Source organism: Gallinula chloropus (genome assembly GCF_964237585.1).
Source record: "Gallinula chloropus genome assembly, chromosome: 1".
NCBI classification, from domain to species: Eukaryota; Metazoa; Chordata; class Aves; order Gruiformes; family Rallidae; genus Gallinula; species Gallinula chloropus.
The window spans coordinates 91657887-91675593 of record NC_140085.1 but is presented as its reverse complement, the minus strand read 5'-3'; the positions used below and the strand labels follow the sequence as shown (position 1 = coordinate 91675593).

Genomic DNA, 17707 nt, shown 5'->3' with positions numbered 1-17707 from the left:
CTGCTGGGCAGAAGGCAAGGAGAGGAGGGCTGCACCAACTGCTGCTGTTACACCTGCCCTGAACTAACTTGTGTGCTATTTGCCTTTGCAGCCTGGATGAGCTGAGTCCTGGCCCATGAATAATGCTAGGGATGGCATCCGAGAGTAGGCTGTCTTGACGAGTAGACTTCGTGCTTAGGTGACACCACCACACACCCACATGTAATTCCCAAACTGCTGCCCTTCATAGGGCAGCATACCTAGGCCATAAATTGCACCCAGGGCATCAGGAGAGCTGGTTCAGTTTCCTGGTGCCAGTGCAGCAGACCTGGTGGCCCAGCAGCAGGGAGAAACTGCCTAGTTGGCTGCAGCAGCAACTGTGCTGAGGTCTGGGAGTTAAGAACAAGTGGGATTTTCCTCCAGCATCAGTGCTTGTCTACTTACTGGCTTGATTGTAATCACAGCCACCTTAACTTGTAACTGATAGTGTCCTCCCTGCAGCGCAGATGATGTTCGCTTGGGTATCAGATACTGCCGTCTGTGTTTGTTTTTGTTATCGCCATCAGCAGGTCTCTTAAAAGACCAGCTCTGACCAGACACCAAGGAGAAAGGAAAGATGGCATTTATCCTCTTCCCTCTAGCTGATCAGCCCTTTTCGATCACATAAATGCCACCAAGAGCCAATTCTCCTAACCTAGGATGAAAATCCATGTGGCACACCTCCCCCCCTTTGATCACATGTAACATATCCTGGAGTTTTCAGCAATCCGGACACTCCCAATCCAGGCACACAACATCTCTATACCTCTTGGGTGATACCTGTCCTTTTTCTAACCCAAAAGCCTACACAGCTTTGAGAAGTGTCATTATATGCTTGCAGCTATGGAGGCCATGCTCAGCCGCTGCCACGAATGGCGGCGTGACCTTGAGGGTATCTGGCCTGTGTGGACACTATGCAGCTCCAGTAGGCTAAGGCTAGTGTCTCGGTTTGTTCAGGAGCTGTTTGTGGGTTGTCGCTGTGGATCACTTGGGGAAGGGTGCCACATTTTACCTTGTCCCCTGACTGCTAGCTTAATGGCTTAGAGAGAGAGAGAAGATGATGTCAGCTGGACTGAGAGGAGCATGCTGAGGCTGGTTGGTTGTGCTGTCCTCAATTTCAGGCTAGGCCATTCTTGCAGGGAACTTCCAGAACATGCACCTGGTGGGAGATACCAGGAAAGGCCCAGCTTACATGCACTCATCTCCATTCACAGACCCCCAAAAAAAGAAAAAAAGAAAGAGGATAGAGTTAAAGTTGAGAGAACTTGTCAGTAACCTGAGGGCAAGAGAGTATGTGGAATACATCGCAACCCAATAGGAAATTCCAAATTGACCTTAAGCACGCTTTGGAAGCGCGGAGGTAGAGATCATGGGGTCACTTTAACTGTCCTGTCACGGTACCAGGGGATCAAAGCACATTAGCTACCTGTGTTCGCACAGCAGATTAAAATGGTAGTTTAAATGGTTCATGAAAATGCCCTTTCCTGTTTTCCTGCAAGGTCCCAGCATGGGATGGGTAAGACCGGGGACAGCAGGATGAGCTCCCAGGTTGGGATGCCCTGGCCCCTCACGTGCTGGCCTGCCTCAGCTCCTCCCTGGCAGGAAACAAGGTAACCCCCCCACGTCCCGAGGAGACCGGTGCCGGACTCTGAAGCGCGGCGAGGCGGCGGTGGCACAGCCCACCCGCTGTACGGGCTGGGGGCCGGGGTTGCGGGCAAGGCTGGGGGCAGGCAGGCTGGGTGGATCTGGCGGCCTCACCTGGGCATTACCGGTGAGGGGGACGCCGGCGTGGACAGCGTGAGGGCCCGACAGATGGGTGGTCCCATGCAGAGGGGGCAGCTGCTCGGCAGCGGGGCTCCGGCCGAGCCGCACCGAGTTTCGCAGCAGGGAAACCCCAACCGGGCCAGGCCGGGTCGGGCCAGCTGTCGTCTGCCGGGTGCCCCCTACCCCGGCCCCGGGGGCGACAGAAGCGTTCATGCAGCGCCCTGAAGGTCACCCTGCAAAGGCAGCCGCGGCCTGTTACCCCACCCCCGCCCGCCCAGGGTAGGCAAGCGGGCAGCCAGGTCCCGCTCCCCGCCACGCGAGCCGCGCCCCCGGGAAGGCTCTGCCTGCCGCTCCCGGCAGGTGCCTCCGGCACGAAGGCGGCGGGGCCCGGGGCTGGGCAGGGTGCGCTGTTTGCATTACATATTCCGCAGCCGCATTACACGTGAGCCAGCCGGAGCGTGGCGGGCGCGGGGCAGCGGCGGCGGGAGGAGGAGGGGAAGCAGGCGGGCGATGCTCAAGCGCCCGGCCGATGCTCAGCGCCTGGCCCATCAGCCTCTGCTGCGACGCTGCCGGCTCGGCCTCTGCCGGAGCCAGGACCGGCATGGAGGGCGGGGGGTGTGTGTGTGTGTGTGCGGGGGGAGTGCGTGTGCGTGTTACAAAGCACCAGGCGGGGCCCCGCGGCCCCGGCACAACCACGCACGTGAGCGCGCCCCGCGCAAACGCGCAGGTGTGCAGGCGCGCGTGCCCGCGCACCCGCCCGCACACCTGCGCCCGCGGCCGCGCGCCCGCATGCGCGCGCAAACGCGCCCGCGGCTAACGGACGGGCAGGGGCGCGCGCCTGGCCGGCACGCACCGCGCCCGCCCGGCCCGGCGGCTCAGGTGCGCGGCAGGGCCCGCCCGCACCGACCAGCAGCTGCTGCCGGCGCCGCAGCCCCCACCGGCCCCTCCTGTTCCCGCGGGCGGCGCGTCTCCGCCGGGCCCCGTCCCTTCGCCGCGGCCAGCCCCGCCCCTTGGGCCTTCTGCCTGCGCCCATTGGCGGCGGCGGCGGCGAGGCGGAGCCGGCGCTCTATATGAAGGGGCGCGGCAGGTGGGGAGCGCGGTTGCTCTGTGCCCCGTGGGCTTCGCTCGGCTTTTCTTCCCCCTCCCTTCTCCGCCGCCGCTCCCGCCTGCGCCCACCTCTCCCCGGGCGGCTTTGCCACCGGGCCGGCACCGCCAGCCGTCCCGCAGCGCGGGCGGGCGCCCCCAGACCTTCCCGGTGCCGCGGGGCGCGGAGCCCGGCCGGGGCTTTCCCGCGCCGCCCGCTGAGGGCTAGACCTCTCCCCGCCGCCGCCGCTCGCCCGCCCGCACGCCATGGCCCGCGGAAAGGCCAAGGACGGCGATGGCAACTGGAAGAAATTCATCTGGAACTCGGAGAAGAAGGAGCTGCTGGGTCGCACCGGCGGCAGCTGGTGTGAGTGCTGGGCCGGGGGCGGCGGGGCCGGGTCGGGGGGCGGCGGCGGCGATGCGGCGGCTACTGCAGCACGGCCCGCGGCGCCCCGCCTCTGCCGGCTGCGGCGGGGCTGCGGCCCCCGGCGGGGGCGGCTCAAGCGAGGGAGGGGGCTGGAGCTGTGGCTTTTGCTGGGGCCGACGTGACCCCGCTGGGTGAGGTGCGGGGTTGGGGGGGGCGGGCGCCCCTTACCTTCCCCTTCCTTCCCCCCCCCCCCCCCCCCCCCCCCCGCAACCAACCGGTGCCCTGTGGGGCCCCGCGGGGGCCGGGGGCCGTTACCCGCGTAGGTGTGACTTCAGGTGGGGCCGGGGGTGAGGCGGGGTCGGTCCCCGGCCTCAGGATGGAGCCTGGGGCGGGCCGACCTTGGTGAGGGCGCCTCGTCCTTGGGTCTCCTTCCGCGGCGGCTGGCCCGGCCCGGGAGCATCGCCGTCGGGGGAGCCAGCCCTGCCGCCAGCCGTCATCCGCCCTGTACTTGAGGGTGGCTTTTATTTTTATTTTGATTTTTTTTTTTCCCTTTCCCTTTTCTCTGGATAAAGAAAACCCAGCTAATTTTGCTTCGTCGAGGGAGAACAATTGGCTTTTCATGGCTCTGCAAGAAGGAAATGGCTATATGTGCATTCACGATTAAATGCTCCTGATGTATTTATTAGGAGCTGTACAAATAGCACTCAGACTAAAGAGGCTTTTAACGTTTTCTTTACGCAAATAGACAGTCTTCCAGTTGCTGCCAACCACAGCTGGTGTGCCACCTTTGCGATGTTGAATTCGGCTCCTGTTGTAATGGATCAGCCACATCCGGAGCCGCCAGCTTTAGCTCTGGCAGGCGGGCGGGCTAGAGCAGGCTTCTGCTGTATCTTTACGTGAGCAGAATTGGGTTGTGGGTGCGCATGGATAGGTATTTTCTGCTCCTGAGGCACCAGGCAACTGCGCAGTGCTTCAGATGCGGAGGCTGAACCAGGTCCTTCTCCCAGAGTGCCTGTACCTATCTGCCTAGGACTCGCTTCCATCTGTGGAGTCAATCTGCAGGCTGATGATCCGATTGCTCCGTTATAAACCTACCTGTTGCGGGAAGCTTTCTCATTCGACAGTGTCGTGCTCGGTTGTGAGACCTGCTGCGTGTTTTCTGAGACCTAGGAGTGATTGTGACCTTTAAGGTGTCTTAGGTGTTATGAGCATCCTGGCTGGGAACCTGATTAAATAAGCAACCTCCCAGCGTTTGCCTTTTGATGTTACAAAACTCAAAGGCGTTACGCTGCAGACAACAGCATTAGTGTTTGGTTTGTTACAACAGCACCTCCTATGACTGTGCTCTGGAAAAAATTTCCACACGTCCCTGACGTCACAGCCATTTGGTTTATGCTGCCTGGATACCAAAGAGTGCTTTTAACTCCTGGAGCACCGCGCTACTGCACCCGGCTCTGCCCACCAGCCCTGGCTACCTCTGGTGGTGCATATGAGGAAGATGAGAGGATGGAGTGCCTTTCATACAGTGTCCCTCCGCCTCCGTATCGCTGCCTGTCCTTCCTGCTCTCCTGTCTTTCATAGACTTGAAAAGAAAACCACCAGAACCGCCTGTGTTCATCGTGGGGCTTCTCTGCTGATGGGGCTGGGGAGGGAGGAGGACTACTTCTACCTACTGCTTCCTCCTCTTCCCTTGTAGCTGGTGGCTTCGAGTCCTTCAGAGAAACCACTTGTTTTTTGGGTTGCGGTTAGAGGAGGACACTCCGAGATCAAGCTGGGTCTCTTTCAAGTACTCCTTGGCCTTTGTGCTGGCCTGCTTGCTCCTGCAGCCTGATTAGCCTATAGTTGCTTGGCATGGGCTGGCTTATCCTTCCCGTAGGCGGCCTGGTGATGCCTAGTACGGCATGTTACTGTGCAGTTAATCAGTTGAGATAATCCTTGTAAACTGGTAACTGATACCCAGACTCTGAGCCATGCTGTGTCTCCAGAGTCTTCTCCACACAGTGCCCCCCCCCCCCCCCCCGCTCCCTGTCTAAAGATTATTCTAGACTGCTAGGTGTCTCCCTTCATTCCCTCCTTGGACCAAAGCTAAGGTCAGTCTTTGATTGTTATGTAATTCGCTTCCCAGTTGGTATGGGAGTGCAGGAGCACCTCTGTTAGACGTTCAAGGCTGGTAAACCTGCGGTAATGTCCTATGTATGTGATTATTGGAGCTAATTTTGGCCTGGAATCTGCTCCGGTTGTCTCTAATGGAGGTGATGGCTTGAATTGCTAGGAGAGATCAGGCCTTAAAGTTGCTTGTAAATGTGAATGTAACGTTTCCTGTAGGCTCTCTTGGAAACAGATTTGAGGCCCAGAGCTTTTTGGAATGGGTGCTGTTCAGAGCACGTCTGGAGTACAGATGCTGCTTGTTGGTCACTTGCTTTGCTGAAAGTTTGTCACCTGTGATAAGTGTGTGATGGTAGTGTTGGGTCAGCCAAGGGATCCTTTAAAATGTGGAAGAACACAGTTTAGTCCTCATGCTTTATAATCCTGAGTCCCGATCTGTGGATGTCTAGGTTTTTGGGAGCTCGTGCTTCCAGGTCCCCAAACAGCTGGAGTGATTTACATTTTTCTGTCAGCATCAGGGCATAATCCTGCTGTTAAATACGTGCCTCTGTGGCAGGGCTTGCCAGCCCAGTTCAGTGTGCTGGGCTCCTATGGGCAAGTGGCAGATGCTGGTAATTTTGTCCTGAAATGTGACTGCCTTGAGGGCTCGATTTAATTCCTCTTTCTGTTTGTTCCCTCTTGCAGTTAAGATCCTCCTCTTCTATGTCATCTTCTACGGTTGCCTGGCAGGTATATTCATCGGGACCATCCAAGTGATGTTGCTCACTGTCAGCGAATTTGAGCCCAAATACCAGGATCGAGTGGCACCTCCAGGTAACTAAATAGGAGGCCCCTGTCTGACTTGGTGCAAGCTATTCTGGGGAGGCGGGTTGGTTACTCACCTCAAGAAGGAGGATGAAATAAGCACGCCATTGCTGCAACACATATTTGTAGGGGGTGGGTATGTTCTCAGCCTTCTGTGTTAACAGTGCTGGGGCTTGAAGGCAATCGAATGCTAGAATTAAAAGTTGCGTCACACGAAGCATGCCTCCTGTCTGAGAGGAGCTTAGACCTGGATTGCTGCTCTTCCCTTCTCCTAAACTGAGGGAGTTCAGCATGAGGGTGACAGGCTTAGCTCGGGAATGAGCTGTATAAAGAGGCCAGGTTTGGTTTTTCTCTCTTCATAACCACTGTGCTCCTGTGGGTAAGTGAAGACACGAAGGTACGGTGTCAGCTCCTATCTGTGGAACTGGGGTGCACAGGGAGAAAGGGGACCATGCTAATTCTGGGTGTGCTTACTGAATTCCTTTAGCCAACACTGAACCAGGCTCTGTGATCTAGGGGGGATGGGAGCTTTTACTAATGGGCATTTCAACTGACTGTGTCATGGGGGGCTAACGGTGGGACTTGCTTGTCGCTGATGCGTGACCTATCTTTACTAGACAGATGCCTCTGCTTAAAATTAAAGTGAGGGTTGGAGCAGTGCCTGTGCCCAGCCTGCCTTGGGTAGGGGTGAATGGAGTAACTGGCCATTGCCGCAGGTTCCCTGCGCTGTCTGGTTCCGGCTGCAGCCAGCGGCTGCTCAGAGCATGGCAGGGGAGCTGCGCAACTGCTGCTTTCCCACATTACAAATGACCTTGAGGCTGCTTGGCACTGGGGATGGTAACGATCTGTCTCCAGTTGCTCTGTAAAACAGTTCAGAAGCTTTTAATAACGGTGGTATTTAAGTGACAATTGTGAGGCTGATGGCTCGTAGCTACAGAAGTTGGCTCTGGTGTCACAGGGTGTCTTACGGCCCCACTGTCTGCAGTGCAGTGCTGATTCCCTGCTCTAGCAACAGAGGGAATGCCAACATCACCAAATCTCGGCAAAAAAAAAAATCTCTTTCACCTAATTGCTTTCTCACTGGTGCTTTGTAAAGACAGAGTGGAGATGGGAACTACTGTGTTAGCGTGTGATGCTTCTTAATGCCCTGCGGCTGGGGTAAATGTGGTCTTCAGCACTGAAAGTGGCTGCTGCTGCCTCTGCAAGGGGCTCTGATAGTTGCAGGACAGGCTAAACTGTCACAGCTACTGCCCCAAGGCGTCAGCTGCATCTGAAAAGCCAACGTGGCTAATGGCGGAGTAGTTGTTTTAATAATGCGTTTTTCCCTGCTGAAGCCCAGTGGTCTCACTAGACGTGAAGTAATTAGTGAAGAAGCCCATGGATCTTGGGTCATGTCCAGGTAGACCTGCTGTTTAGCCTGATGTCACATAATTAGTCATTCTAGGTAAACTGCTTTCTGTGTAATAGCAGTTTGCAATTTTAATTTTAAATCAGTTCTGTGGCAACATTTCTGTGTGATATTTCAGCCTGCAGAGGATTTTTACTCATCTCAATTGATAACTGCACTAGGGTGGTGGTTCTTCCTCTGGGGCTTACCTTTTTTTAAGCCAAGAAATGGAACTGAGTTTTGTGAAGCTCTTGTAGCGTGTGCTACAGAAATCAAAATGGAGGAAGAAGGAAAAGGTCATCGGGGATCTTTGTAATGGGCTTTCAGCATGTGTTCTGACATCCAGGGGAACAAAATCCAGATCTTGGAATGTATGCCAACAGTCAGCCCAGTAAGCAAGGGGTTTGAACCAAGCTGTGCTGGTGCACGTGTACAACTTCAAGGGGTCATTTACCAGTTAACAGCACAGGGTTCTCTGCAGGGCATTGTGGGATAACTTTCTCCAAATATGGATAACCTAGGTGTAAGATGTGGTGGAGGCTGGCTCTTAACTTCAAATCCATTCCTAATCCTGTAGCACAGCAGCCGTTAGACCACAGCAAGTCAAAAACCAGCCTTTTAATGTGGACTCTCACACAGACTGATGCTGCAGCGAGCTGCTGCGCTGCTGTGTCTGGGAGGCGAGCAGTGCCTGGGTTCCCCTGCCATGTAGGGCTCTCCCCTGGGCTGCAGGCACTGCTGCTCTTCTGGCAGCGAACACAGGCATGGTCTTGCTCTGGTGCTTGGTGAATGCCAAACCTAAGTGTTCTGTAGTCTGGGACCCCTGCAGACTGTGAGCTTGGAAACGGTGTTGAGGCAATTCCATCTCCTGGTTCTTGTGGGCAGATTTGCAGGCCGAGTAAGTATGTTGGCAGCTGGATTTTCTAGTAAAGTATAAAACCTGTTTGGTGGTTTGTTTTTTTTTTAATTCTTGTTGCAATGCTGTGTCCTCCTTGGGCAAGTCACTGCTGTGTCAGCCCAAAAAGGCTGGGAAAGGGGAAGCTGTGATTATTACCTTTGGGACTGGCAGGAGCAAATGCTGTAGGGGCAGCGATGTTATCGTTCATGTTCCAAAACACTTCCTAACAGTGGCAGAACCTGCAGGATGCTCTATTGAGTTATTGACATGGGTAGAGCATTGAAAGCCATAAAGTGCTATTTTTGTAGCCAAGTGTCATTACTATGCTAATTGGTTTCTGCGTTGAACACCACAGGAATGTTACACAGGGCCCCGGTTCCCTGTGTGCTGCCGGCTCGGACTCTGCTGTAAGCACAGAGGACTTGCCCTGCTAATAGGGAAGGGCGAGGATGTTGCCTCTTAAAACGCAGTGTACCGAGCGTTTAAACACAACACTCCATCCCCCTCCTGTTCCCTGCCCCAGTATCAATTGGGCTGTGCATCCTGCCATCTTGTGGTGCGCATCCTGTGCAATGCAGCATCCGGCACTGGCTGGAGCGGGAGCCAGAGCTGGCTGCTGCACGAAGCCCTCCTTCCCAGCTGCACTGGAGAAGAATCCCTGGCTGCACAGGAGGATTTCAGGTGTGCTCCTGGCTTCAGGTGCTGCCTGGCCAGGTGGTGGGTGTGTCACAGAAGGGGCTGCTGTGGTGTGTAACTCCCCACTCGGTTTGGATAGCAGCAGGGAGGAGGCAGGAGAGCCCTGGGAGTGTACGCTGCTCCTGTGGAGAGCTGCAGTCCTCTGCTTTGGTCTCCCATCTCGGCGCCTCTGACTCTCTAGCTCCAGGAATGCCACCTGCCAAGGAGATCTTGTTGCCTTTGTAGAAAAGGTGCCCTGGCTCTTTGCACTTCTGGGATGTGGTAGAGGGTGACAAAGCCTGGGAGGGCATTGCTTGGTACCGAGGCTTCTAAAGCCCACACATTTAGTGAGCTGGGGGGTGGTAAGTAGGAAGGGTGTAGTGATCACTCAGTTTGTCATCTCAGAAGTGTTCAGATACATTCTGAACCAAGATTACTGGGAACTTGGAAGTGCATGATGAAGTGGCTACTGTGGACTTACACAATTGTTCCTAATAACAAGCCTGACTTCCCACTTGCAGTTTCTTCCTCTTCACCTTCAGAAGGCTTCAGGGGGAAAAAAAAAAAGTATTGCTCCTGCAGATTAGAATAAAGTGTGTGTGGGAAATGTGGCTTTAAATGAAGCTGAATAAATGTGATTTTAATCTGCAGTGGTGCCTTGGAAGTGGAACTGTAGCTGAAAACAGATCAGTGATTTCACAAGATTATTTTTTTACATATCTTGGTACATCCACTGAGTTAGAAAGCCAAGAGGAGGTGGTGTCTGTCACCAAGTCAAGGCATCACTCATCGTTTACGTGGACAGTGTCAGTCAAATGAAGACAGTAGTCATATTTCCCAGCAATGCACTCTAGGAGGCAATTGCAGAAATTCTCAAGCGTAGTTTGTTGGCATTTTCTTAGGAAAAAGCTACCTGATTCCTCCATGCCTGCACAGCAGCATCACTGCACAGGACACTTGGGTGCAGCGTGAGGTGCAGAGCTTTGTCAAGCAGCTCATAGCCTGAAGCTGAGGAGAGGGCTGTTTAGACTGCTGCCTGAGAAAGCTCTTCAGGCTCTCTTTTCCCCCATGGGGATTGCTGGTGTATGGCTTCCTCCTGGCCACAAAGCCCCGGAGAGGCTTATTTATCCTTGCACTTTATTTGAGCTGCCTTGCTGGTGTTTAGCAACCCATAATAGCGCTGGAATGGCTCAGGGTTTTGGTTTTTTTTCCCTCCTTGTCCCTGCTTGCTTCAGTTCCCCTAATGGGGACAAGAAAAAGTTTCAGCAGGGTTACAGAAGTGTTACTTAAAGGTTATGCCCTCTTGCAATACCAAATAAAACACACTTGAAAGGAGGGAAAGAAGCTTCAGAAGGTCTCAGGGATGGTGCTGCCCTGGTAGCAGTATTGTGGCTTCTGTTTAGCACGGGGATGTGCAGATGGCAAGGAAGAAGGAAGTGGGAGATCTGTCCATAGGGCTGTGTGTCTTCAGTTGCAGGCATGTGAGGAAGGGGTGTGGTGGAAGCCAGCACCACATTCTTAACAGGGTAAAACTGTTTTCAGAACCAGCCTGGTCTGATTAATCCAAGCACCTGTAAAAGCCTCAAGTCTGGCTGAGAGCAGCCCAGCTGTGGCCATGGGCCGAGCCTCCCTCACAGGAACCCTTGTCCTCTTGTGCTGGCTGCCAGAGCAGCTGTACCATACACACAGGTGCTGCTGGGGCTTTGGTGCGGCTCTGCAAAGATGTACAAGGCAGCAGGAACGCTTTGGATAGGAGTCTGTTCTCCCAACCAAGTCACTTGTGTCTTGGGCAGGCTTTGGATGGTGCATCTCAGGGGCTGGGCTCTCCTAACCAGAGAGCAGAGTTCATCTGCGCACTGGTGTCTGCGCACTGCAGGGGGTACGTTGCTGACCTTGCCTTTGCCCTGGGTGTGTTCCTTGGACAAGGCAAAAAGCAGAGGTGGAGAGGTCCTTGGTTTTAGAGGTGCTGAGCAAAGCTCCCTAGCTTAACTGCCCGACCAAAGCTGCACAAGCCTGGCCAGGCACTCTGGAATTCTGTATTTATACACTTGAACAACCCACCTGTAACTTGAACTCTGGACAGGCAGAGCCAGGAGAGGAACCAAGGAACCTTCGCTGCAATTCCAGGCAGCCACTTCGAGTGACTCTGAGCCTGTTGCTTCCCAGCTGAGCAGTAACATGAGGAGGGCTCAGTGGAATGGGGTTGAAGTCCCTTACTAAAATTGAACCCAGCTCACTTTATATATATTTATTTATAACTGTTTGTGAAGCAAAAATGCAACTAATTGCTTGAAAAGGGGTTGAGAGCCCCCTTGGAGGGTAGGATATACTGCTGTTAGGGAATAATACATAGATTCTAATAATAATAGTGGAATAAGAAGTTGCTTCTAACACTCCAGTCCAGTCAGTTTGTGCAGAGGGAGTTTTGAGCCGTTAAAGCTGCTTCCTGGAATAAAACTTGAAACTCTGAGCTACTCGCTGGGTGTCTCACTATCTTTGGCTACTAGGAACTGCGCTGAGGGGAACAAGGCTAATCTTTGTCCTAGGTTACAAATTCCAACTCGGTGGGTTGCGGGGAGGGACTGGGACAGGGAGGGGGGAAGTGGTGAGCTGGTTTGAGGAGGGACTAAGCAGAAGCACTCAAGTGGCTTTGGAAAAACTGCTGGAGTCACAAGCTCCTGCAGGTTGGGGCCAGCCAGCTAAGCTGCCTGAATTTTGCACCAGGGGAACATGTTGGCAGCTGGCCTGTTGTGAAAGCTGTCGAAGCAAACGCTGTTCCTTGTTCTTGCTAAAGTGGAGATGACATGCTGAACAGAAGTCAAGATATCAATAATTACAGTGGTCACCGCAGAAACAGCGTGAGCCCAGTTCCCATTACTCAAGTTTAAGGTGTTAGCCATGCATCACTGCATTCAATTAAAATGTGACCTAAGCATCGTGCAGGAGCAGCTATTTCCAAGCCCCATCATGAAATGGAAAGCAGTTGGCCTTTCTCATCATCATAGGCACTGCTTGTATCTAGTTTCTTCTCCACGTGTTCTTTTCATGCTCGCCCTCCTGAAGTCAAAAGAATCTAGGGCAGTGTTTTAAACATCTCTGCCTGTGTGGAAATGATGTTGAGCTGCTGATCACAGAGCTCCAAGGCTTTTCTGCCATCAGAAACACCAGCTTACTGAGTGGAAAGACCAGAGAAAGTCATCAGGCTGGTGAATTTACTGAGTGAGAAAATGTCTCCTGCCCCGCATCCTACGAGGGACAGTGCGCAAAGGCAACCTGGATTGCAACCAGCAGCGCCCGTTCCGTGCTTGGGGAGCCTCTCATATTTTATACCAAGGGTTCCTGAGTGGGCAGCTCTGATGTTTATCCTGAACACGTAGTGTGTTTTGCAGGCTTTCCAGTCAACCTGTCGGGGACAGGCACGGGAGAGTGGGCTTCCCCAGGACTCGGTGGTGTGTGGCTGATCTCGCATGCAGACAGCTCCCCATCTGTCCTTGGGGAGGAGGCGGAAGCGGGCAGGGGAAGTGTGGCTGACTGTTTTTCTTGAGAAAAACCTTGACTTCTAGCCTCCCTTCTGGATCCTGTGATTTTTATCTGCTTAGTGGTGCAAACATCAAGATGAATATTCTAGACTGTTGCTGGAAAGAGATAAGAGCCTCCCCCCTACTGAGCTTAAGCTTGTTTTGTGCAAGTCCTGAAGCCTGAAACACGGAGATTATCGGAGTAGGTTATGTTCTTAGTGTGCATTGCGCTGCCCCGCGGCTGTGTAACTCCCGAGTTGTACTTACTGTTTTCTTCCTGGTTTTGCTTTTCTCAGGACTGACTCAAATCCCCCAGGTGCAAAAGACAGAAATTTCCTTTTCTGCCTCCGATGCCAAAAGTTACGAGCCGTACGTGAAGAACCTCGAGAAGTTCTTGAAGGACTACAGCGCTGACCAGCAAACCGACAACATTGTGTTTCAGGACTGTGGGGGTGAGTGTCGATCGATGGCTGCAGCTGAGGGCTCTGACCAACAGGTCTGTCAGGGGCTGAGGCTGAGCAGCCGTGGGGTCTGCCTCTGGCTGCTGCTCTTCTTGTACCCGCTGTTGGCCACGTGCCCTGAGCTGGCTGCTCTGGCTTTGGTCACAGGGCTGCGCGCTGAGTGGTGAGGTTGGTCAGACTGGATCTGCCCAGGAGGCAGGCAGAAGTTGCTGTAGAGGTTCTGTGGCTGGACACTCCAAGGTTTCCCTTGGAGAAAGTTGTGGCTGACTCTAAAAAGCCCACGGTGCTGACCTCCCCCTCTCCAAAAGCCATGGAGGGTTTACTGATGCCTTTGCTAAAGCCGGTTTTGGTCCTCTTGATGCAATGCAGTAAAATGCCTGGGAGGTGTTAACCTTTAGTAGATTGTGTAGTGACGTGGTGTAAGACTATCACCTCATAATATGTGAATGTAAACTGAGGGGAGCCTGCTTGTAAAAGCAGCAAAAACCCCCAATCTAAATCTCTGAGGCAGTGGAGGACAAGTGTGTGTGTTCTGCCCCGCAGCCTCGCTGGTCTGGGAGCAGCCCATGCATGGGGGGTGGCTGGGTGCAGGTCTGTGCTGTCAGCCTCAAGGACGTGCTGCCACTTACCCGATTGGACAAGGGGGCAGACCTGGCTAAAGCTCAAGTGCTGCTGTTCCTGACAAGCAGAAGGCAAAATGCTGTGTTTTCCTTCCCTGCCGTGACAGACGTACCCAGCGATTACAAAGAGAGAGGATCATATAATGATGCCCAGGGCCAGAAGAAGGTCTGCAAATTCAGACGTGAATGGCTGGAAAACTGTTCTGGAATAAATGATCCCTACTTTGGGTACAAGGATGGCAAACCATGCATCCTCGTCAAGCTCAACAGAATTATCGGCTTCAAACCTAAGGCAAGTAGCTTCCCTTTCTAGCAGGAGCAGCTAAGGACGAGTTGGCTGCAGACCTGCTCTGCCTGCTTTTGTGTCTCTGGAAGAGAGAGACCAGTGCTAAACCCCTTCTGCAAAGAACTGGCTTTAAAACCCTTTTCATTAAAAAGCAAGGAAAGCTGCACACCTCAAGCTGGCAACAAGTAGGGATGAGCCTCACAGTGTGAACTCCTGGTGTCCTACTTGCTCTGACAGGGGGTTTTCTTCAAAGGATTAGAAAACCCATTGTAAGTTACTGTGTGCTGCCATAGGACCATCCCAGGCCAACTCCACCTGCAGTAAGATCAGTACATTGTGCCATGCCCCATCTACTCTGTTCTTTCCTCAGGCCTTGTAGAGCTGCCTGTGTTGCTAAAACCATGTAATTAAATGAAGCTGTGTGGATACTCACTGTCAGACTGATAGATGGTCTGTGAAGTGTAATTCCCACCCAAGAGTCAGGCACAGCTCAGGCTGTGGGAGAGGCAGGAGATCTTAAGGTTATTTAATGTATTGATGCTGTTGATGTCTGTCACCTGTGTGCTCTGTGCTGCACCTAATGCTGAAGGATTTTAATCTGGATGGGAACGATTTTTACTTCTAGTTTTCCCCTCAGCACAGTTAAATGCTAGAAAATCCTCTAGGAACTGAGTGGCAGAGCACACCTTATCAAGTAAGGTGGAGTGTTAAATCTTGCACTCCATCTTCTGGTTGGAGCACAGAGCAGATGGTGTGCTAGGTGTTTGGTGGTTGTGGGATGACAGAAGGTGTGCATGCTGGTGAAAAGAAGGGGTTGGTGTGTTCTTTTCTTTGCCAGAGCCCTCTGAGGGGCTCCAGACCACAAGGAAAGACTTGACATGTTTGATTTCTAAATGAAGCGTGTACCCGGGGCACTCTCTGTTTCCCTTCACTGCACACTCCAGCAGAGACCCTTTAGCTCTTGTGTTGGGCAAGGTGTGTGTAAAGCAGAGCTGAGACCTGCAGGGCTGTTCAGCAAAACCACGGTGCTTGTTCAGAGACCAAAGACCAGGATGGGAGTTGGCACTCCCTCCTTGCCGTGACACGCTCAGAGCCGTTGTCCTTCCCTGTAGGTACTGTCAGAGTTCAGCAGCGTCAGGGTGTGACTGCTGCTCTTTGTTCTTTCCAGTCCTGGCTGCACTGGCCAGGTGGGCACGTGGCAGATCCTCCAGCAGCCCGGCTCTTCTGCTGTGGCATGGGCTTTGCGCAGACGAGCCCGGCTAGCTAGTGCTTGGCCATGAAACGCTCTCCCCAGTGATGCCACGGGATGGAAAACAGCCTGATCCACTTGCCTTGACAAGCACAGTGGTAAAGCTGTAAGAGCAGACAACAGCTCTGCTGATGTAGGGTCCCCAGCCTCTGTATGTGTTAATGTGGCCCACCTGTCCCAAGAACGAACCGCCACCAACTGCTGTTGGCTCTGAAACGGAGCCAGAAGGGATTCTGGTGTTTCGTACCACTGAGCTTTGCGGCCAAGGTGCCACAGTCTGCAGAGAAGTGCCCACTGTGAAACAACCTCCTCTTTTGGGTTTCTTCTAGGCCCCCATAAATGAAAGCCTCCCTCAAGACATCATGGCGAAATACAACCCGTACCTCATCCCTGTGCACTGCACTGCCAAGGTGAGTCGCGATGCGGTACAGCAGAGTGGGGAGGCTGCAGGGGAGGGCTGGGTAGGGCTTTGTCCAGGCACAGCGACCCCTCTGCCTTTCCACAGTGGCACCAGGGTGGTTCTGAACTTGAGCTGTCTCCTTCCCCCTTCACAACGGGAGTTTCTTAAATCCTCATGTGTGACAAACAGCAGCGCTGCCCTTGCGGGGAGGAGTGAAATCAGGTTGGGATGGCGAAGCGTGTCCTCAAAAGTCGCCATTTTGCTCCCAAGGGGTGCACTGGGGCACTTGGCAGGGATGGCTGAAATGAGGGCTCCAGGGAAGATGTTTTACCCAGCATTGTAAAGCCCAGGTGCCTTGATATGTGTCAGGAAGCTGGTGACCCCTGGGTGCGTAAAGGAGCAGCTGAGCTCCTAAGTAGAGGGAAGTGCTTTCTCCTGGCGGATGCGCGTTGGGAGGCACCTGTCACTGAGTAGCTGCTGGTGCGTCAGTGTCCTCTGCCACTGGGACCGTCCTCGCCCTGGTGGGGTGAGGGTCTGGGGTCACCAAAGCCAGGTTGTGCTCTTGGTGAAAAACTGATGCTGCTGGGGGGCAGAGGGGCTGCAAAAGGCAGAGTTTGGGTGAGTGACATCGTCCTTCCTTTTCCCGCCTCCCTAGAGAGAGGAAGATGCAGACAAAATAGGCACGGTGGAGTACTACGGGGTGGGCGGCTACCCCGGCTTCGGCCTGCAGTACTACCCCTACTACGGCAAGCTGCTGCAGCCGCGGTACCTGCAGCCGCTGGTGGCGGTGCAGTTCACCAACCTGACCTACGACGTGGAGGTGCGCGTGGAATGCAGGGCCTACGGGCAGAACATCCAGTACAGCGACAAAGACCGCTTCCAGGGACGCTTTGATATTAAATTCGACATAAAAAGCAGCTGATCGTAAGCACAACGCTCTCTCCCCCACCCCCTCCCTCCTAGCCATTAAAAAAGGTTAAAAAAAAAAAAAAAGAACAAAAAAGAAAACCACCTAGTCTTGAACAAACTGTCATACGTATGGGACCTACACGTAATCTATATGCTTTACACTAGCTTTCTGCATTTACTAGGTTAGAATGTAAACAAAGTGTAGCAATAGCGACAAATATTTATTCTACTGTAAATGAGAAAAGAAAACAAAATTGAGCCTTGGGACATGCCCATTTTTACTGTAAATTATGATTCCATAACTGACTCGTAGTAAGCAGTGTTTCTGGCCCCTAAGTATTGCTGCCTTGTGTATTTTATTTAGTGTACAGTACTATAGGTGCATACTCTGGTCATTTTTTTCAAGCCATGTATTGTATCTGTTTTCTACTTCTCGTGAGCAAAGACTTTTGCTGTCCAAGGTGTAAATACTCAATGGGACTAGAACTGGCATGATACTTCTCATCATTTTGTTCCTTTTTAAAGAAAGGCCCACCCGTGAGACTATTTAACAGCACTCCATACGGCTTCTGACTTTCCTGTGGTGTTTGGGTATTTTATTTGGAGGGGCAGCAGGGGAAACTAACTTAAGTGAAGGTAAAGAGACTAGATGATTGTGTACTGTGCTTTGTAGCGAATGCTGTCTCTCTCTTTTTTTTCTCCACCTTTTCCCTCATGCTCAAGTATGTTGTGTGAGAGACCGGGTCAGACTATCACTCTCCTCAGTGATAGGAATAAAACTCTTTGCTTTGTATATTTTCTTTTTCTTTTTTTCTTTTTTTTTTTTCCTGCTGGAGGCATCGCACACTGTGGTGCTAATGTCTTTATTGAATGTTTTAACCATTTTCATGGTGGAAGAATTTTATATTTATGCAGTTGTACAATTTTATTTTTTCTGCAAGAAAGTGTAATGTATGAAATAAACCAAAGTCACATGTTTGAAAATAAATCTTTATTTTAAACTTTATAAAAGCAATGCAGTACCCCATAGAATGGTGTTAAATGTTGTCTAAAGTGCAAAACTCTATGTTCTAACATGTAATAGCCAGGAGTACAGTGCTCTTGTTGATCTTGTATTTCAGTCAGGTTGAAACATTGGACAAATAAATGAATGAACACACCC

At 52.8% G+C, this 17707-nt stretch overlaps 1 protein-coding gene across 1 annotated transcript; it reads left to right on the top strand.

Moving 5' to 3' along the window:
* The first annotated feature begins 2892 nt into the window (after nt 1-2892).
* ATP1B1 (ATPase Na+/K+ transporting subunit beta 1) lies at nt 2893-17704 on the top strand. Its single transcript, XM_084264229.1, has 6 exons — nt 2893-3232; nt 6023-6151; nt 12917-13072; nt 13809-13993; nt 15566-15646; nt 16292-17704. The coding sequence occupies exons 1-6, from the start codon at nt 3133-3135 to the stop codon at nt 16556-16558; spliced, it is 918 nt and encodes a 305-aa protein (XP_084120355.1). The 5' UTR covers nt 2893-3132; the 3' UTR covers nt 16559-17704.
* The last annotated feature ends 3 nt before the right edge of the window (nt 17705-17707 follow it).

What these genes read in the sequence shown, in the direction of transcription:
- ATP1B1 (XM_084264229.1), top strand. Translation starts at nt 3,133, where the DNA reads ATGGCCCGCGGAAAGGCCAAGGACGGCGATGGCAACTGGAAGAAATTC. An exon ending in TGTGTTTCAGGACTGTGGGG is followed by an intron (nt 13,073 to 13,808) that starts GTGAGTGTCGAT and finishes CTGCCGTGACAG; the next exon opens with ACGTACCCAGCGATTACAAA. An exon ending in CTGTGCACTGCACTGCCAAG is followed by an intron (nt 15,647 to 16,291) that starts GTGAGTCGCGAT and finishes CCGCCTCCCTAG; the next exon opens with AGAGAGGAAGATGCAGACAA.